This window comes from Lepidochelys kempii, chromosome 1, assembly GCF_965140265.1.
Source record: "Lepidochelys kempii isolate rLepKem1 chromosome 1, rLepKem1.hap2, whole genome shotgun sequence".
NCBI lineage: Eukaryota > Metazoa > Chordata > Testudines > Cheloniidae > Lepidochelys > Lepidochelys kempii.
In genome coordinates, this window is record NC_133256.1 from 336185351 (window position 1) to 336207257 (window position 21907).

At 52.2% G+C, this 21907-nt stretch overlaps 1 protein-coding gene across 14 annotated transcripts in view; it reads left to right on the top strand.

Moving 5' to 3' along the window:
* Positions 1-21907, top strand: part of FRMD4A (FERM domain containing 4A) — a 573140-nt gene that overhangs the window by 433280 nt on the left and 117953 nt on the right. For all 14 annotated transcript variants that reach the window (XM_073328715.1, XM_073328720.1, XM_073328712.1 and 11 more), the window contains one exon: positions 9594-9686. In XM_073328715.1, coding sequence (XP_073184816.1) covers positions 9594-9686 — 93 coding nt within the window. The remainder of the gene's footprint in view (positions 1-9593; positions 9687-21907) is intronic.

The following is a 21907-nucleotide window of genomic DNA, read 5'->3' on the forward strand; positions in this document are numbered from 1 at the left end:
TCCTGGACTACTACCCTCTCCTGCCCATCAGCTTGCGGGGCTTTCTGCCCTCCCTCTGCACAAACCAGGTGTCCCTTTACCTAGGGTTTTGGTCTTCTTCACCCACCACAGCACTTCTCCAAACTGCTCCAACACCAGTCTACTCTGCCTCAACTCCTTCCCTTGTCTGATTGAAGCAGGGGGGTTTTATCAGGTGACTGGCTTCAGGTGCTCTACTTGGCTTCAGGTGCTTTAATTAATCTATAGCAAACTTTCTTCCCTCTACAGGGAAGAAGGCTCCCTTCTGGCACTCTGCTGCTGCCCTCTGACCTGGGCTTTCCTTGCTTCTTGCCCCTGCTTTCGGCTTCCCCCACGACCAGGCCAGATGCTCTCCCTCCTTCTCCTCCCCCCCCCTTTTTTTTTGTTTTTCTGCTGTTGCTTGGGTGCTGGTTGGCTGCCGGCTGGCTGTGGTACCCCCCTCCCCCCGCCTGCCCTTGGACGCTGCTGCCGCTCCAGCTGAGGCCCCCTGAGAGAGGGGGGGCCTGCTGGCCCGCTCCCCGGAGGGGAGGAGTGGAGAGACCCAGCCCCCGGACCCAGCCACTTGCTGTTTGTTTGTGGACCTGTATCTGGCCAAGAGAGACTCTTATCATCTGTTCCGGCATCCCTGGAATGCTACAGCTGCAAAGAAAGCCCGGAAAAGAAAGGGAAAAAGCCGTCTACCAGAGGAACACCGCCCGGGGAATCTACAAATCGCCGTGGAGGGGGCCTTAAGACTGAGTAACTTTCGAACTGTGCTCTCGTGTGCGGGGAGGCCTTGACTGTGTCTTGATTGTGTTTGTAGGGACACAGGGGGTGTGGCACGGAGCTGCCCCCCGATCCATCTGTGTCCTCCCAACCCCCACACTACGATCTTCACCACTGCCCCCCTCCACCGTCTTAGCTGGCTGTTTAACATCTGCCTCTGGACTCAGCTGCTCGCCCTGATTCCACCGTGTGGGCCAGAAGCACCAGCCAACCAAACAGGACTCTCTGGACAAGCATACGGTAGTTCATGTGCCCCCCCCCCGAATTATCCACCCCACAGCTTGTCCCTTTTTACCTGACCCCAACTCCTGTTAACCACCTGCCACCACCCCTGCTGGGGCATTGGCAATGGAGGGCACCGGGGTGACCTCCGCCGCTGCCATGCCGCATCGCCTCCCCAGACTCTAGGGGAGCCCCCCAGCCGGCGGGAAAGGCCAGGGCAAGAGCCCCGCTAAAACCACCAGGCCCTCCATGGCAGAGGCCACCCCCACTGCTGCGGCCCCACCACCGACCATGGCGTCCTTCCCCGCTGCCTCCTCCACCAGCTCTGCGGGTGTCCCTCCCTCAGCCCCCAGGACGTATGCCCGGGCGGTGGCGGCCCCCCCCGCCTGCCACCTCGTCATCTCTCCCGCCCACCGGCTCTGCCACCATCAATAGCGGCCGGGGCCCCTTTCCCACCATGACAAGGAAGCACGGTGTCCGATGCCTCCTGGTGCCCACCTCGCCCCACGTGGAGACCTACGTGCGGGCGTCGGTGAGGGTGGTGGGGCCCTTGGCCATTGTGGCGGCCTCCAAAATATATGGGAAGGTCGTTTTCTTCTTAGCATCGGAGGCTGCTGCCCAGGAAGCGGTGGAGAGGGGCCTGGCGGTGGGGGGCTGTTTGTCCCCCTAGAGCCGCTGGAGGACCTGGGCGTCCTCCTGGTCCTGACCTCTGTCCTTCCTTTTCTCCCCAATGCTGCCCTGTTACCCACCCTTTCCACCCTGGGGAAACCTGTTTCTGTTTTCATCCCTCTCCCGCTGGGCTGCAAGGACCACACCCTCCGTCACATCTTTTCCTTCCGCCGGCAAGTGCAGCTTCTACTGCCGTCAGCAGCGCATGACAGAGAGGCGCTCGAGGGGTCCTTCCTAGTCTCCCACCAGAGGGCCCGTTACCGGGTGTACTTCTCCACGGGGGAAGCCCGGTGCTACCTCTGCTGGGCGTCGGGGAATGTCCGGAGGGACTGCCCCTTAGCCCGGCAAGGAGGGGCACCTGGGATCCCCGAGACCTGGCAGGACATCAGCCCCGTCATTGCCGACGCCCCTGGCCTCCCGGTACCCGAACCCGCCCCACCTCCTCTTCGGACCACCACTACTCCCACTCAGACCCAAGGGGCACCTCCCCTACAATGCCCAGACGAGCGGGAGAGCCCTGCCCTCGCTGCTGATAATCTGGCGGGGCCTATGGAGGAGGGTGTGGCAGAGATACCACCAGGCATGGGAGAGAGCCTGCCCCAGGGAGAATCCTCCCTCCCTTATGCTGCCCCACCGTTCCCCCCCCCCCAAGTCCCTGAGCCATCGCCTCTACCCCCTGACATGACCCCTGCTAACGAGCCCCCAGATGATGCCATGGAGGGCTGGACCCTAGTCCAGGGGAAGCGAGGCAAGCAGAAGGCTCGAGCTCTGCCTCATCCACCCGAAGCGGAGGCCCCCCAGAAGACCAGGAAGGGGGGCAGCAATGCCGAGCCTTCCGCTTTGCCAATGAGTGCGTCCCATCCACTGGTGTCAGCCGGGAAAGACATGGCAGCACCGGAAGGTAGTGTCTCCCCTCCAAGGGAGACCATCCCCGCCGAGACCCTCGAGGAAGCCCCTTCTGTCCTGACACTACCCAATGCCCCCGTGAACCTTGAGGCAACCGTCGTGGTGGGTGCCAGCGGGGAGAACCTCGGGGTGGCGGAAAGTGTCCTCTCCTCCATGTTCGAGGAGATCGAGGCCCTAGATCTGACCCGGTCGCCCAGGGGAAGGACGACTTTTTGCCAGCAAACCTCGATCTGGGCGACCTCACTACACCCCTCTTTTCCCCATGCTCCCTCCCCCTAACTGCTGCTTCTGCTCCCACCTCCGAGGAGCCCCTGGACTCCTCCATCAACCCGGCTGCTGATGGCACCCTGCTGACGACCACCAAGCCTGCTCAGGTGACAGCCAGCACCACGCGGCCGGGACACAAGTCGCCAGGGGCACCCCCCGTTGGTGCGGAGCAATCAATTTCCTTCCCGGGCGGGGGCCCTACAGAAGATAATCCACCTCCTGATGCTGTGGCCGCTAAATCCACCATAGAGCCCATGCCCGGTATCACTGAGAGGTCCCTCCCCACCCCCTTAACCCTCTAGCCAGATCGGGAGGTGCCAACATCCAGCTGCTTGCCTCCCGAAACCCAGAACCTCACCTTTGCCCCTGCTCCTTCCCCTACCCCTATCCAGTTTACCTCATGCAATGTTATTGCCGCCCCCAGGGCTGTCTCCTTCCCTTTTCCAACTGATGACCCCCAGGGAGCGGCATTTGTGTTCTCCTGCCCCGACCCATTAGGGGCTGCTATTTTCCCTCCACTGCCCCCTATTGCCCCAGCGTTTGAGGCGGGCCTAGAAGCTCCAGCCCATCAGGCACCCCATCGGGGGTCCGCACCCTGCTTGCCCGTTTTAGTGGGCCACGGGGCTGCACCAAGGGCTCCACCGGGGAACAATTGGGAAACCGTAACCCCATCCCTCCATGAGCTGCGAGGAGCGCTGCGGAAGTTTTTAGAAGATGTCCGTGGCTCCCGCAACAAGGTACAGCTTGCTCTCCAGCGATGGGGGGACTTTTCTCAAATCCTCCGGGCCACAAGGGCCCTCATGGGGGAAGGTAAAGGGACAGGGAAGCAGGGTGCTGCGGCCTACTGGCGGATCCGCGTCTTCCGTGAACAATTACTCACCTACGGGATGGATCGAGGATTGTTGCGCGGCGCGCTGGGGGATGCGAGCGTCCCTGCCAGTGAGGATTCCCCCCGGCCCTCCCCATGACACCTCTCACCATCGCAACGTTGAACACCCAGGGTTGTAGGATGGCTCTCCGCAGGTCCCAGGTGCTCTCCTTCCTTCGGGAGGGAGGGTACTCTGTGGTTTTCCTGCAGGAGACCCATACGGATCCGACCGCTGAAGACAGTTGGCGGCTGGAGTGGGGGATTTAGCCATTCCACGGTTCGACAGGCTGGAGTGGCGACCCTGTTCTCCCCCGACCTACGACCCGAGGTGCTAGGGGTCGCCGAGGCCGTGCCGGGTGGCCTGCTGCATCTCTGGGTCCGTATGGAGGGGCTCGTGATTAACCTCGTTAATGTCAATGCCCCGACATTGGGCCCGGAGCGGCTGCAATTCTATCAACAGGCGTCCGCCTTCCTCGGCACCTTAGATTCTCACGAGTGCCTGGTCCTGGGAGGGGATTTTAATATCACCCTCGAGGAGCGAGACCACTCGGGGACTGAGCAGAGCCCAGCCACCACAAACACCCTTCGGGAGATAGTCAAACATCCCTCCCTAGTGGACATCTGGCGTGACCACCACCTGGATGACACTTCCACGTTCACCTTTGTCCGGGTGGAGGCCCATTGGTCGTGCCAATCCCGGTTGACCGCATTTATTTATCACACTTCCATCTCTCACGAGCCCACTCCTCCAGCATTCAGCTGGCCCCATTTTCTGACCATCACCAAGCCACCGCGACAGCCTCCCTCTGTGCGGAGAGGCTGGGGCCGGGCTATTGGCATTTTAACAACAGCCTGTTGGAGGATGAGGGCTTCGTGACGTCCTTCCGGGAATTCTGGCTGGCCTGGCGAGGGCAGTGGCGTGCCTTTCCCTCGGCGCGGCGATGGTGGGACCTGGGGAAGGTGCACGCCCGGCTTTTCTGCCGCGACTACACCCGGGGCACCAGCCGATGGAGAAATGCGGCGATAGAGCAGTTGGAACAGGAGGTCTTAGAGCTGGCGAGGCGTCTGGCCGCCAGCCCCGAGGACCCGCTCCTCTGCAATGCGTGCCGGGAGAAGCAGGAGGAGCTCCGGGCCCTCGAGGACCATCTGGCCCGGGGCGTCTTTGTTCGATCCCGCATCCGCCTCCTTCAGGAGATGGATCGCGGCTCCCGCTTCTTCTATGCCCTGGAGAAAATGAGAGGGGCCAAGAAACACGTCACCTGCCTCCTGGGAGAAGACGGCACCCCCCTCAAGAAACCAGATGTGCGGGAGGGCCCGAGCCTTCTACACAAGACTTTTCTCCGCGGATCCAACCGACCCTAGCGCTTGCAGAGTTCTCTGGGAGGAGCTCCCTACGGTCAGCACGAGAGACCGAGACTGGCTAGAGTTGCCTCTCACTCTGGCCAAGTTCTCAGAAGCCCTCCGTCGTATGCCCACTAATAAGTCTCCAGGCATGGACGGGCTGACCGTGGAATTCTACTGCGTGTTTTGGGACGTCCTCAGCCCAGACCTAGTCATGGTCTGGGCCAAGTCTCTGCAGAGTGGGGTCCTCCCTCTTTCATGCAGGCGAGCTGTGCTCGCCTTATTGCCGAAGAAGGGGGTCCTCTGCGATTTACGAAATTGCATCCCATCTCGCTCCTCAGAACGGACTACAAAATCGTAGCGAAAACAATCTCGCTGCGGCTAGGGTCTGTGCTGGCGGACGTGATCCGACCAGACCTACACTGTCCCGGACTGCAGTATCTTTGATAACCTATTTCTGGTTTGGGACCTTTTGGAACTCGGGTGTAGAGACGGCCTGTTGTTCACCCTCCTGTCCCTAGATCAGTAGAAGGCATTCGATAGGGTGGACCACGGGTACCTCCTGAGCACTCTGCAGGAATTTGGCTTCAGACCCCAGTTTGTGGGTTTTCTTCGGGTGCTGTACGCTTCCGCAGAGTGTCTGGTTAAGCTCAACTGGACCCTGACCGAACCGGTCAGCTTCGGGCAAGGAGTGCGGCAGGGGTGCCCCCTCTCGGGCCAGCTGTACGCTCTGGCGATCGAGCACTTCCTCTGTCTCCTCCACAGGAGGTTGACAGGGTTGGTGCTGTGGGAGCCGGAGCTGCGGCTGGTCCTGTTGGCGTACACCGATGACGTGCTCCTCGTGGTCCAAGACCCGGGCGACTTGGTGCGGGTGGAGGCCTGCCAGGCCATCTATTCGGCAGCCTCCTCCGCCCGGGTCAACTGGGTCAAGAGCTCTGGCTAGGTGGTAGGAGACTGGCGGCAGGCAAGCTCCCTCCCACCCGAGCTTCAGACCATCCGGTGGAGCGCGGGTCCGCTGCTCTACCTCGGCGTTTACCTTTTGCCACACATCCCTCTCCGCTGGAGAACTGGGAAAATTTAGAGGGCGGGGTGATAAATGGACGGGACTACTCCGATGTCTCTCCCTCCGAGGGAGAGTGCTGGTGTTTAATCAACTAGTCCTGTCCATGCTCTGGTACCGGCTCTACACCCTGGTCCCGGCCCCGGGTTTCCTGACCAACCTCCGGACATCGATTCTGGGATTCTTTTGATCAGGAATGCAATGGGCCCCTGTAGGGGTTCTTCATCTACCCCTGAAGGAAGGAGGACAGGGCCTAAAGTGTCTGCACACTCAGGTCCGCGTCTTCCACCTCCAGGCCCTGCAGAGGCTCCTCTATGGTGCAGGCAGTTCAGGATGGAGCACACTGGTGCACGCCATCCTGCGCCGTGTCCGAGGGCTCCAATATGACCGGCAGCTCTTTAATCTCCGTCCAGGAGTTCTTCCGCGAGACCTCTCCGGGCTGCCGGTCTTCTATCAGGACCTCCTCCAGACTTGGAAACTGTTTTTAATGACCAGGTCCATGGCGGCCACCGAGGGGGTAGATCTCCTCACGGACCCCTGCTACACAACCCCCAGCTCCATGTGCAGGTGGCGGAGTCCCGCTCGGTGCGCCAGAGCTTGATCCTGGCAGAAGTCACGAGAGTCAGAGACCTCCTGGACTACGACCAGGAAGACTGGCTGGATCCCCTGACGCTCGCTCGGCGCATGGGGCTCTCCAGACCTCGCACCCCTCAGTGTGTACTTCAGGAGGTGAAGGCCGCTTTGCCGCCCGCTGCTTGAGCTTACCTCGACCGGGTCCTGCTCGAGGGCACGCCCCGCCCACCCTCTACCCCAGGCCCACCAAACCTTTTAATTGGACCCCTGCCCCGTAGTCCCAATCGACCCCCTCACCCCTTTACTGCGAGCCGGCTTCATGAACTGCAGCCGGTATGCTTCCAAACCACGCCAAGGAAACATCTATACACGCTCGTGCTCCACACCCTTCACGCCCTCACCCTTGTGTCCCGCCCCAACACAAAGTGGCGAGACCTTCTGCCACCTTTGGAGGGTGAGCAGCCTCGGTGGGCCAGCCTGTATTCCACCTTGGTTCTGAGGCCCATCGGGGACATCAGTTGGCGGCTCCTTCACGGAGCTGTGAGCACGGGCACGCACTTGGCGCGGCTCACCCTAATCCCAGATACTTGTCCCGTTTGCGGTGTGAGGGAAACCCTGGCGCACATATATTTGGAGTGCGCCAAGCTGCAGCCCCTGTTCCTGCTCCTCACAAATCTTCTATTACGTTTTTGGTTGCATTTTTCCCCTCATCTTTTTATTTATGCACTCCCCATCCGTGGCCTCACAAAGTCGCGGGATCTCCTAGTTAACCTCTTCCTGGCCCTGGCTAAAACGGCCATCTATAAAACCAGAGAGAGGAGGTTGGCCGATGGAGTTTCCTGTGACTGTGGAGCCGTTTTCTGATCCTCAGTCCATTCACGTATCCGGGCGGAGTTCCTCTGGGCGGCGTCCACCGACTCCCTTGACGCTTTTGAGGAGCGGTGGGCACTGTCCGAGGTTCTCTGCTCGGTGTCCCCATCTGGTTCCCTTTGTTTGACCCTTTGATTGGGGGAGAGAGTAAGGGACCCCAGCCCCCGCCATTGCTGCTGCGGACACCACCACCTTAATGGGGTCCTTTCACACATGGGTGCACGTGCCCCTCCCCCCAATTGTCCACCCCATAGCCTGCCCCTCTTGTTGGGTGCTTTCAAAGGAGGGAATTGTTGGTGACACTGGGCGTGGCACCAGGTAACTCGAGGGGGTGGCAGACCTTGAGAGTCGATGAAGCCCCCTCGCTCTGGGCCACCAGGTAACTCGGAAGGGTGGAAGACCACGAGAGTCGAGGAAGCCCCCCACCCTGGGCCCAGGCAAGCTTGAACACTTCCCTCCCCTGAAGCTAAAGAGGAAACAATTGTGATTGGTTGCTGTGTTACACATTGCATATGCTGTTGTTTTTGCTTTGTAAGTATGTTATGCAAATAAAAACACCTTTTTTGCTTCAAAAAAAAAACCCCTCTCCTGCTGCCCTCTGGCTATGCTGTATCACCCTACCCATTTCTGGACTTTGAAGAGGTAAATCATTGACCTCCATGGATCCTCTTTCATTGCTATAGTCTACAGCAATGATTTTCTATATTTGATACCGAGGAAGGATAGTGCAGTGGACTTCACTAGGAGGTAAGTGCCTAACCTTCTTAGGTGCCTTGTAAATCCAACTGGGTGCTGATCTGTATCTTTAGGTGCCTAAATACTTTTATAAATCTGGCCCTCTGTGTCTGCCTTTCCCATCTGTAAAATGCAAATAGTTTTGTGAAGAATAATTAGCACCAAGAGACCCTGTGGTGCAGTGGCCTGGGACTCAAGAGACCTGGGCTCTATTCCTAGTTCTGTTGATGACTTGGTGTGTGATCTTGAACAAGTCACTGCATCTCTCTTTCTTCTTGTGTGTTTAGACTGTAAGTTCTTCAGGGCAGGGATGCTTTCTCACCACAAGTGAAATCCTATCCCCACTGAAATCAATAGCAATATTCCTATAGTTGAAATCAGGGCTCATTGACTTCATTGGGGCCAGCATTTCATCTTATGTGTTTGTGCAGTGCCTAACTTAGTGAGGCCTTGCTCTCATTTGGTGGTACTGTAATATAAATAGGTTTCAGAGTAGCAGCCGTGTTAGTCGGTATCTGCTAAGGTGCCACAAGTACTCCTGTTCTTTTTGTAATATAAATAATGATTTTTCTATAACACTGTACGTGTACATGGCACTTCACAGTGTGTAGAACGTGACGAAGAACAGTACTCCAGCCTAGGAAAGCTTGTTACATAAAGGCATAAATGGATGAATTAGAGGTGAAAACAATAGAGGCAGGTATGATCCAGACACAAGCGAGCAGCATGTGGTAATTGGAGCTAGGAGGCTCCATGGAACAGCTGTGTTTTTCAGGAGCTCTTTGAAGGAGGAAAAAGAAGAGCTTGGCAGGCATTATTCAGAGGCTATTCCAAGCCAACGGGGTGGCAAATAAAATGTCTGAGACTTTGTACGGCTGGGTTTAGCCATGAGTGAAATATTACTGGCATTGTACAGACTCTTAGCAATAAGGATTTTTAATGGAAATCCTGACAGACTTTTAATTATGACGCCACACCAGGGGCACTGTAATAAAAGATGAAGTTCTTATCTTTTTGGTCATTTGTGCTTTTGTTCCGTGCTACCAGCTTTCACCCTGACAGATTGAACTTTATGTGTTAAATATTTAGACTGAAATGTTGCCAAGATGATATCACCTCTTTTCTCCGCACATTTTATGTGAGTTTCTCAAATATCGTACAATATAGCCTAAGGCAAATAGCATGCATTATAGTTCTTGTGTGTGTGTTTTAACACCTCAGCCCTCATTACAGTGAGTAGCAAGCAGTCTCTTGTTGCTAATATAAACTAAGTAAGTACCTCTTTTCTTCTCTTGTCAGGGGACATTTAAACTGGCTTCAGCTGGACCGTAGAGTGCTAGAACATGACTTCCCCAAAAAGTCAGGACCGGTTGTTTTGTACTTCTGTGTCAGGTAAGTGTGTGATTGCCAGCAGGCCCCATGGCACACAATTAAAATGACACATTTCCTAGAAGTCAACAAAGTGGGCCTTTCTGTTCTTGTTTTGCTTTTCATAAGGCTCCGCAAAGATGCATGTAAAAATAACAATAATTGTTTACTGAGGCGCTTTTTTATCTGGGTGTCATTCTTCTTTTGTTCACACCAGTGTCAATTAGGAGTAACCCCACTGTAGTCAGTGGAGTTACACAGAGAGAAATCCCCAGTGTGAGGGGAAATCAGGCCCTATATCTTTTGTAAGTTAAGGGCAAGTCAGTCTACACTACAAAATTAAGTCAACCTAAGTTACACCACCATACAGCCACTGCAGTAATTAAATTGGTTTTATACGTCCACACTACACTCCTTGTGTCGGAGGTGCACATCCTCACCAGGAGCGTTTGCACCGATTTACCTGTGTAAGGCGTCGTGGGATGGTTTCTGAAAGGCAGCAGCAGTCGATGTAAGCAATGCAGTGTCTACACTGACACTGCATCAACCTAACTACATCAACTTACGCGCTACGCCTCTTGCTAAGGTGGTGGTGGAGTTATTAAGTTGGTGTAGTGGGCAAGTTACATCAGTGGGAGCTACATTTTAGCTTAGACGCTTACAGAGTTAGGTCAGCATAAGCTGCCTTACATTGACCTAACTCTGTAGCTCAGACCAGGCCTAAAGATTTCTCTGGGTGTTAATTGAGCACAAATGGAAGGTGCTGGATTGGCATCTCTGCAAAGTGAAATCCTCTTGTTATCCATAGATCAGGTACAACACAAACGTTAGCTTCTCCTGCAGTGGCCTAACAGGGCTCAGGCCTGAGTTAGAATGACCAGTGCATTCCTGTTCAGATTGTTGACAAGAGCATTAATTAGTGCCAATTGTCTTGGTCATTTGTTTTTGTTGTTTGTTTTTCTTAATTTGGACACTTTTGTATTGAAAACTATATCAAGACCACCAGCTTGTCACACCTGAGCCACTAAACAGTCACAGCTTTTGGTCCTTATCCACCCTGGCTGGATTTGAACCAGCAACCTGGAGGAAAAATACCCATTTCCACTTCACTGAGCTATCCATTTGCTCTGTCTAATGGCACTAACTCTGTCAGTAACCAAGTTCATCCCTGATATAACTCCACTGAAGGCTCCCTATACCAGATATTCAATGGCACATCTTTGGTGGTAAATTCTCGGCATATTTTGGCAGCAGATGGGCCAATGAATGTATATAATATTCCAAATACCAAGCATCCCTCCTGCCAGCAGACCAGGGGAGGCACTCAGCTGCCGCAGTAATGAGCGGGGTATAAGAACCTATATAGAATTAGGGAGCTCTTAAATTCCACCAGCTTGAACGACGGTACTGGTTCTGGAGAGATTTCCCCATTCTGGGGGATTCTGTGAGAATCGGTAGAGTTTTTCAAACCATTAGAACAGTTGAAGTGCTCCTGCTGTACAGAACTTTTCTGTCTCTGAGGAAGATATTTTTCCACTTACTTTTATAATGGATCACTCATGTTTATAACTAATATGTGAAATTATAATGTGCTGTGTTCGATGGACTTTCCATTTCAGTATTGCATTAAATCCATCGTCCCACTCAAAAATAAAAAATCATTCCACCATGCCCAAGAAAAATGTAACTCCTCCCCGTAAGTTGTCTTTTCAGTGCACTCACTGCCATTCGTGAAACTTGGATTATAGGGAAAGAGGAGAGAAGGCAGACTTTGTTCTGTATCTTTGATGTCTGATGTTGTAGGTTCAATGTTAGAACTGTGCTAGGTCCGATAACGGCTACAACTGCCAGTGGTTCAGGGAGCTCTTATGTTTGTAGGTTACTTTACATGTGGCAGCTTTGGCTGTTTAGAACTAGAGATGGGCCCAGATCCATAAACCCCAAGTATGAGCAGAGCCACCTCTGTTTAGAACTAAATCAGTCAGTTAGGCAGTTTCTATAAAGGTGCTCAGCGTAAATGCACAAATGAATTCCTATAGAAAATCTAATAAAAATACATATGATAGATAGTAATAATGGTCCAACTACAACTTTCAAGAGTATTACTGTAGGCCCAAATTCAGAAGTTCTTACTTGGCAAAAATCCCACTGAAGAAATTGGGAATTTTGCCTCAGCAAACGCTGAATAAGGACTTCAGGATTTTGGACCCATGGTGTATTGGACCCATTACTACAAATAAATAATAATAAGCACCATAGAACTACTGTAGCATTAATTTTGTTGTGAGAGTTAGTTCAAAAAACAGCTAGATAAATTCATGGAGGATAGGTCCATCAATGGCTATTAGCCAAGATGGGCAGGGATGTTGTCCCTAGCCTCTGTTTGCCAGAAGCTGGGATTGGGTGGCAGGAGATGGATCACTTGGTGATTGCCTGTTCTCTTCTTTCCCTCTGGGGTATCTGGCATTGGCCGCTGTCAGAAGACAGGATACTGGGCTAGATGGACCTTTGATCTGACCCAGAATAGCCGTTCTGATGTTAAAAAAACACAAGTGTTACTCTATAGATCTTGTGAAAACCCTCATCTGATGTCATAGGGCAGCATATTGTAACCAAGAGACCATTCCACTGTGGGTGAGGAAAGAAACATCCTTAGAGCTGTGGATCAGTACAGTAGTTCAGCATTAAATGAAGGACCCCAGGTATTTCTGTGACCACTGGCGAAAAGTCCGTGTTCAGAAGTCAGAGATGTACGCTGAGCAGTGGGCTCCACTATCCCCTGTGGTAATAATGAGTACTTTGTGCTATAACATGAAAGGTAGTGGGATACCAGCAGGCTCAAGAGACAGCAATGGATTACTTACCTTCAGTTTACTATCTAGCTGCATCCCATCGGTGCATCAGAGGTCTATGGCAAGGTGTAAAGGCTCTCTAGCACGCAAAGGTTATCCCATGGCTGATCTCGGCCGAAGAAAAGGGTGGCTGCTGCAAAGGAAGCAATAGACAGAAGGGTTTGTCCTCTCCCCTGCCAGCCGGTGGAAGCTGGAAAGGCCCCAGGCATTGGTTACCCAGTAATTTGGGTTGGTTTGTCTGGTTTTGAGCCCTGAAGAAAGGGGTGTGGAGAGTCCTGTAGCTGGGGACTTTATTTTTCCTTCCCCATCTAATGAATGCATGTTGGTTTGCCTGGCCCTCTACTGCTAGTAGCTAAAGGAGATCCTTCCTTAATCAAGTGGTTGGGATCTGTGTTCTATCCCCTCTGTCACTGACACGTCCCAGTTGGTCATGGGATGCCGTACAGAGACAACCATGATGTTTCCCCTAGGTCAGTGATTCTCAAATTTTTGTACTGGTGACCCCTTTCACATAGCAAGCCTCTGAGTGCAACTCTCCCTCCTTATAAATTAAAAACACTTTTTAATATATTTAACACCGTTATAAATGCTGGAGGCAAAGTGGGGTTTGGGGTGGAGGTTTCAGCTCGTGACCCCCCCCCCATGTAATAACCTCGTGACTCCCTGAAGGGTCCCAACCCCCAGATTGAGAGCCCCTGCCCTAGGTGTCTGCAGCTTTGTTCTTCTTTAGTGTATACGGCACATCACCTACTCTGGTGTTAGTGACGCCGTCATTGAAGAAGATTGAATGTGCTTGCAAATATGTCTCTTGTATTATCGCTGCTGTATACTTACAATGGACAGAGCCTGGCTTAACATGCGGACCCTAATCCGGGATATCAACATGACTAATTCAGTGCACCAGATCTTCATTACAGAGAATTCTGTTTACTGGTATTTAAGGATCATGTGTTTATTCCTCTGATATTTTAAATGTGTCATTTGCACAGGTATCCAGTAAAGACCTGGATAAAGAGCGGTTAAATAGTAATTTGCAGGAAGGTGAAACTAAGATAGAACTCTTGTATTTCATGTGAAAATCGTCGGGTTTTTTTATCCTTAAAATGCCTGTAGCAGTTCTGACGGGTCAAGTGCCCACCTGAGGCACGTCACTGTCTAAATTGCTCCAAATTTAGATTTAAAAAAGAAAAGTTTTGGGCGAAGAAGAAAAGATACCCTGCAGACTGAGAGTATGAAAATAGTAATGTCTTTGTCAGGGAGAATTTCTCTACCTTTTAGTTAATCTGAACTCTCTGGAATAATGCCACAGCCCCCACCCTCACTACACAGCACAGCATTTCTCAGTAAAACCTGCCTTGTGTTCTTGCACTTTCATCTGATTACATTACCAATAATCTACTCTGATGTGCCTCCCTATGGAAATCAGTGGGGCGGCACAGGAGTTAGTCGTGGTAGTATTTGTTCCCAAGGGCCCAATTTTGTCCTCAGACCCACTTAGGCGATTCCCACTGACATCAGTGTCTCTCTCTGTCTTAGGTTTTTATACAGTACTTCTTGGTAAGGTTTCGAATGGGAGGTGCCCGGAGAGGGCGGAACTGGTTGGTCAGATGTGAACTGCCCCATGATATTATGTTATGGTGCTGTGTGTTAATATGCATCGTAAGCCCACATGCTTTTTTTGCAAACAGGTAAAACCGTTTCCCAGTCCCAAAGAGCTTACAATGCAAATAAGGCAGTGAAACCGAGATTTAGGACAAAGATCCAGGGAGTGTATGGAGAGGACTAAAAAAGAGAGAGAGGCAGGAGGGACTGGTTGCAGAGGTAGATTTTAGGGAGGTATTTGAGAGCCATAGGTGGGCAGATGAGGACAGAGAAACTGTACCGCACACAGAGAGCAGCATGTCAGAAGCCATGAAGCTAAGATTAGGAAAGAAAGAGTGCAACATCAGATGGGTGAGGGCATTAAGAGGCAAGACACAGTGAATCAGCGGAGGGATTCGAAAAGTGTAGGGGGTGATGTTATGTATGCAAAGGGAAAGGAAGATGTAGCAGCACTGTGGTCTCTCTTCGAGATGCAGGAGGAAGAGTTCAGACCTCGGGCCCCCGGAGATGAGTAGGTCACCGTATTCTGGGTGAGAGAGGACCAGGGCCCAGATAAGTGGACCATTAGAAAGTGAATTTTGCCTTGATTTGCAATCTCCAGCCTGAAACAATGGTCTGGATGTCATGGGAGGTTAGTAATTCCTATTCAGGGAATATGTGAGCAGGGAATAGATAGTGTGTGAATGGTTTATCTTTTGGAGATTCATTTCCATTTTATTAATTGACATGAAGAAACAGTCAGTAGAACTCATTCCTTTCTCTAGTGCAATGTCCCTTTGGTGAGGATATCCATCCCAGGGGTCCCTCCACTCGTTGCACTGCAGCCATTAATCCTTCTCTGCAGAAGTAGCTGTGCTAAATCAGAGTATTCATCCTGTGGCTGGGGGAGGACCTGGGGTGCTGTGAAGGAATCGGTAACACTCCAGCCCCATGGAAGCCAATAGCTTGTATCTATGGCAGAGCTTTGGTCCCCCAAAGGAATGTCCATTTCAGATTAAGCCTACAATGTAGGTTGATTGTTACCAGCTGAGTTAATTCATCATGGGATGGGAGGTCAGAAACCCTAAACATAGCAAGTGAGGGTTGCACTCCTGGGCAACCAGAGCTGCTGTAGAACAAAATGGCTTCAAGTGTACTGTAAGATGCCTCAATGAAATCAATAGCACAAGGTTCAGATGTGCTGCTGTTTGTAATTTAGCTTTACCTTGTGTAACCCTTCTGCCCGTCAGAGTTGGCAGCAACAAGGGCCGGGTTCAATATCTAGGGGTTCCATTCCAATAACACAATGCAAACCGGCTCGAGCCCCCACCCAGTGACCTGGGACAAATCTATACCACCCCTGCTGGGCGCCTCCAAGAGGCAATACTTCCCCTCTCGCAAGCACCTAGTCTGAGTGTAGCAAAAGTCTTTTAATAACAGAGAGAAACAATGTGGCATTATGTTGGGGAAACACCACCAACCGGATTCATAACACAACCCATGAGCAAAACAACCCCACCCCAGGCAAATTGGGGCATGCCCTTTTCCCTTTGGTTCTTGAGTCCAGCAACCCCAAAAGTCCAATGCCCCAAAAGTCTCTGTCCCTGGTCAGGGCAGCCCCAGAGTTCGAAAGTTTATCGGCGGAGCTTTACCTCCCAACCTGGGTGGAAATGGGACGGGGGTAAGAGGCACCTTACGTGATCTGAAGCTGACCGCCCCATAGCTCCATAGCGGCGCTCCGCTCCGCTCCGCCAGCCGCCCCACAAAACTCCTTCGCGCAGCTGCACTCCGCTCCGCCAGCCGCCCCACGAACTCCTTCGTTCAGCTGCGCTCCGCTCCGCCAGCCGCCCCACGAACTCCTTCGTTCAGCTGCGCTCCGCTCCGCCAGCCGCCCCACGAACTCCTTCGCTCAGCTGCGCTCCGCTCCGCCAGCCGCCCCACGAACTCCTTCACTCAGCTCCACGGCCCACAAGCAGCTCCTGCCATCCACACACTGCTCCGTGTCGAACTGCTTCACCAGCCCTCCCGCAAACTGCTCCACAATATATCTTCAGGCTCCCCCACTACTTAACACAACACTCAGTGATTTCAGCTCTTAGGTGAATTCAGCTTATAGTAGGGGAGCCCCAGTGCTGGGGCACTGTCAGCCCAAAGTGAGCTCAGCAGCCTATAACTAGACTTCTAATGAAATCAAAATTAGCTCTGATATTCCACAGTGGAGAGAGGAGGAAGTGCAATCAGCATGTAAGGCCCTCACCAAGGGGCCCATGCCACCAAGTATTAATACTTGTCCCCAGCCTCTCTCCATTCACACAGTTTTGGAACCCATGACCCTTGCCTAGCGAGTGCTACTTAGATGATGGTGAATCCCTCCATCGTAACAAAAGGCCACGTACAGTTCCAAGCACAGTTCCCATAATCAGGGTAATAACAATTTATTCTTCCTGCCCCAATAACAGAGACACTGGGGATCCCACAGCAGCCAAAGTGACCATTTGGGCAGCTATGGTCTCATTCTAGGCGTGGTGGGTGTGCCTATGCAAATGAGATCTGCCCCTGAAGTTCTTTTCCACAACTTGCCACACCTCACCACCAGATGTCAGGGTGGAGCTCATCCTGACACTGCTTACATCCTCCCCCCAGCCGAGACTTTGTCGTCCCGACAAATCACACTCCCTTTATACCAACTCATTGGTTTCCTCCAAAGGGCCTCAGGAAGCCCACTTTAGCTTCCACAAGCCTGTGTGCTAAATGTATTGGCTCCTCACTAGTCACCCCAGGTGCATCATAAGTTAACCGTTTCACTGGTCTTATCACCCTGTCTCGTCTATTGAGAATCTCTGTTGCCGAAGTAAGGGGAACATCCTCTTGAGTGACGGATGGAGAGGCTTCCCTGGAGGGTCCCTCGGCTACTGGCGTAGGCCCCTGCACTCCTAGTTCTAACGCTGGAGGGTCCAAGGTGCCCAGGACATCCTCTACCTGTCTGTCCCCATTGTCCAATAACCTGTGTGTGTCATCACAGGGGGGTCTCATCAGCAGCACCGGGGTATCAGAAAGGGGCCTAAATAGTTCCGCCATTGGGTTTAGGGCGGAAGAGGGAAAACTCTCGTTTGGTTCAGCTGATCGAGACTGAAATCTTGTCTCCATCCCAGGATACACCAGGGTTGTGTCTTCCTCCTCAGACTCACTCTCAGATGTGCAGAATAGGGGTAAGTTAGCTGCAGGGGGCCCACTGTCTGTGTTGGATGGCGGCTTTGGTCTAGCACCTCTGTTCTGCCCGGCGGCCCTGCCGTGGCCCATCTCACAAGGGGTGCTTACCAATTCCCCCACAGGGAGCAAAAGGTTTCTATGCACCGTCTTTATTTGCCCTGGACCGTCTTCAGGTTTGATCTTGTAGACCGGCAGATCTCCCAGCTTTTCCATCACCAGGTAAGGTATTGCCTTCCATCTGTCAGCTATCTTGTGTTTGCCAGCAATACCCAAATTTCGCAGCAGGACTCTGTCCCCCGGCTGGAGCTCCTGCGAACGCACTCTAGCATCATATCGATGTTTGTTGCGGTCTGCGTTCTTCCGAGCCGCAGCGGTAGCTAAGCGATAAGCATCCCGCAGCTTTTCTCTTAGTCGGGATACATATTGCTGATGAGTTTCATAGCTATCTCCATCCTCTGATACACCAAAGCACAAGTCTATGGGTAATCTTGGTTCTCGCCCAAACATCAAGAGATATGGGGTGACTCCCGTAGCATCGTTCTTTGTGGCATTGTAGGCATGCACCAGAAATGCGACATGCTGGCTCCAGGTTGCCTTCTGCTCTGGTCGCAAAGTTCCCAACATATCTAATAGGGTTCGATTGAACCTCTCTGGCTGAGGATCACCTTGGGGGTGATAAGGCGTTGTCCTAGACTTTTTAATTCCTGCTATCTTCAGCACCTCCTTCAGAAGGTGACTCTCAAAATCCCGCCCCTGATCAGAGTGTATCCGAGCCGGGAATCCATAGACTGAGAAATATTTGTCCCACAATACTCGAGCAACGGTGGTGGCCCTCTGATCACGTGTGGGATATGCTTGTGCATACCGTGTAAAATGGTCAGTCACTACTAGAATGTTTCCAACATTCCTCTTGTCTACCTCTACAGACAAGAAATCAATGCATACCAACTCCAAAGGTTTGTTGCTGGTGATGTTCTTGAGATATGCAGCCCTCGTGGGCAGAGTTTTCCTTTGAACACATCGAGCGCAAGTCTCACATTTCCTGCGAACATCTTCAGCCATTCGGGGCCAATAGAACCTACTACGAATAAGTTCCAGGGTCCTCTCCATCCCTAAATGCCCAAAGTCATCATGCAGGGCCCTCATGGCCAGGGCTCTGTACTTTTTTGGCAGTACTAGTTGTGCTCGTTGTTTTTGTAAAGGGTCAGTGGTCATTCGGTGTAGCACTCCCTGAATCAGTTTTAGTTTGGTCCATTCTCTCAATAGTAGTTTACCCTCCGGGTTAGGTGGGACAACCGCAGTCGGGCTTCGCCCCTCCCTTTTGGCAAGTAGTGTATCACGAATGTCAATATCTTGCCGCTGGGCTTCTTGCCAGTCAGCCGCATTGAGCATGGGCAAAGGAGATTGGTCTAATGCAATATAGTTCACCGAAGCAGAAGGCATGCATTCAGGGGGCAGGCCCAAAGCTTCTGCAACACATCCCTGAAAGTCTTCACGGGCCTCTGGCTCTCGGCGACTCACACTGCAAATAGCTCTCACTCCATCTGTGGGTATCACAGCAACTTCTGGAGCCTGCGGACGCCTGGACAATGCATCTGCATCTACATTGCTTCTCCCTGATCGGTACTGAATGCTGAACTCATAGCTAGCCAAGGCGGCCACCCATCTCTGCCCTGTAGCATCCAGCTTAGCACTTGTTAACACATAAGTCAGTGGATTGTTGTCTGTCCACACCTGGAACTGAGCACCATACAAGTAGTCTCGAAATTTCTCAGTGATGGCCCATTTCAAGGCCAAAAACTCCAGCTTGTGGGTGGGATAGCGAGTTTCACTATCAGACAATCCTCGGCTGGCAAAGGCTACAGGTTTACATTTGCCTTCCACTTCCTGGTACAGGACTGCTCCCAGACCCTCCAAACTGGCATCAGTATGCAGGATAAATGGTTTGCTTGGGTCAGCAAAAACTAGGACTGGAGCATGAGTTAGGCAAGTAATGATTTCTTGAAAAGCCCTTTCACATCTCTCATCCCACCGTGGCCCAAATGGTGCACAGGGGCCATTGTGTCTCTGCACAGGAGGCTTTGGGGACCTCCCCTTATTCTTGGACTTAGATTTGTTCTTGCTGGACTGATGTCCCCTGGTAAGATCATTCAGAGGCTTTACAATCGTAGCATAGTTTTTCACAAATCTGCGGTAGTAGCCACTAAATCCAAGGAAGGTCTTGAGTTCTCTGTAGTTACTTGGACGTGGCCATGTAGTGAGTGCTTCTATTTTATCAGGATCAGTACTCACACCTTCTTGGGACACAATGTGACCCACATACTTCACTGAGGTTCTGCAGAACTGGCATTTGTCAATTGAAAGCTTCAGACCATAATCCTCCAACCTATCAAGCACTTTAAGAAGTCTTTCTTCATGCTCCTCTAAGGTTCTTCCAAACACAATCAGGTCATCCAAATAAACTAACACTTGCAGTAAATTCATGTCTCCCACAACTTTCTCCATGAGACGTTGAAAGGTGGCAGGTGCTCCAGAAATCCCTTGGGGCATGCGTTCGAACTGATAAAACCCTAATGGGCAGATGAAGGCTGTCTTCTCCTTATCTTCTTCTCCCAGAGGGATCTGGTAGTATCCACTTCGAAGATCCAACACAGAGAACCACTGGCTTCCCAGCAAACAGTCTAAGGCGTCTTGCACTCGAGGCATAGTGTACTGGTCGACCACCGTACGGCTGTTTAGGGTGCGGTAGTCAATACACATCCGGATTTTCCCATTCTTTTTGCGGACTACCACAATGGGTGAGGCGTATGGGCTGCGGGACTCTGTAATGATGCCATTCGCAGCCAGCTCCTGAAGATGATGTCGCACATCTTCCATCTCAGAGAGAGCAATCTTCCTAGATCTCTCCCTGAAAGGTCGAGAGTCATGTAGTCTGATATTGTGCTCTACTCCTTTTGCACATCCCACATCCCACTCATGCAGTGAGAACACCTTGGATCTTTCACAAAGTTTCTTCCTCAGGCGATCTTTCCAGTCCTCGGACACTGGTGAATCTCCAAAGTCAAACTTTGCTGGGTCTATTGCCGGAACTGGAGTTTCATACTGGGGTTTTACAATCGACTCAGGCTCAAAGAGGTCTGCTATCTTTTGTCCTTGCTTCACAAAAATATCACGACTCGTTTCATTAGCAATCAGTATAGTCACCCTTTCCTGGGCTTCAGCAGGTAGGGTTATGACTCCACTGGGGACCAGCACTCCTTCAGGGAGCTCTCCTCCCATCGGCTGCTCTATCATTGCTAACTTCCCTTTACTGCCTTTCAGACAGGTACTCATGACAAGCACTTCTTGCTCCGTCCTTGCAGGCACTACTAAGGGGGTTGTGCCCGCGTACTTCAGTGCCCCAAGCGGTAGCTCAGATGTGTCCCTTTTAGCGCTCTCAATTTTCCTATAGGCTTCAGCACAAAGCGTATGGATCATCAGGGTATTCAGGTACTGGTCCCCAGCCCGCCTTCTGCAGTAATCCGCGAGTACCTTGAAGAGACTGGAGTTGGTCCCTATCAGCACAGACACATCAGAAGTCCCTTTAGGGTCAGGGCATATTAAGGCAGCTGTGTCTACCTCTTCTCTTACCCCAGCAACCTCCTCTGGGAATTCCAGGTGCACTATGACATACCCTTGATAGGGGTATTCATCCATGCTGAGGCCACATAGGCCAAGGCCAGTCAGTGGCTGTATAGGCAAGTGCCTAAGCATCTGTTGGTAGAATGACTGAAATATAATAGTCACTTGAGATCCAGTGTCAAGCACTGCTTTACACTCCACCCCTTCGATCCTCACCATGACCTCTGCTCGAGGCCCTATCAGTCCTGCAGGGATCCCAGCTGGAAAGTCTTTTCTGGGGGAATCTTCAAATCCTGCAGACCTGGGGGGTCCCCGTCCCCAGACCCTCTGGCAGCTACCGGATCTCTCCCAACTGATCCTCAGCTTTCCATACACTAAGGAGGGGTTTTCTTCATTACGGCACTTGGCAGCACTGTGTCCATCCTGACCACATCGGTAGCAGAAGAATTGACCTTTCCCCCTTCGCCTGGGGGGGATGGTGGCTCTAAGTGCGGGCTTCTCAATCGCCACAGTTTGAGGCTTCTTATTCCTAGAAGTCTTAACTCGGTCAACGGTACTTTGCAGCTCAGCTATCCGTTCCGTCAGGACCTGCATTTGTTGGGCAAGTTCCTCTCTGGTGCTCACCATCAGTACACTGGCCATTTGCAGTGGTGTTGTGCTGGCTGGCTCCGATGTTTGGGCTTCCCAAAACTCACTGGCAGCCTGCCTTTCTTCCTCCTCTCGGACCTCTTTTATCAGCTGGGAGTAACTTGGGGGATGTTCCCGTCGTTCTCTTAGCCGGAGATGAAGTAGAATCGGGTTCTGATACTGAGTTCCTCTTACAATTTGAGCCAGTCTGGTCTGATCCATCTGCTCAGCAGTCACTGCTCCCCTCATGACAGCTCTCTGAAGCAGTCTCTCCAGTCTCTGTATGTAGGCTGAAGCCTTCTCGCCCTTTTGTTGTCGGGAATTAAGGAACTTACAGTAGCTGTCTTCAGGGCC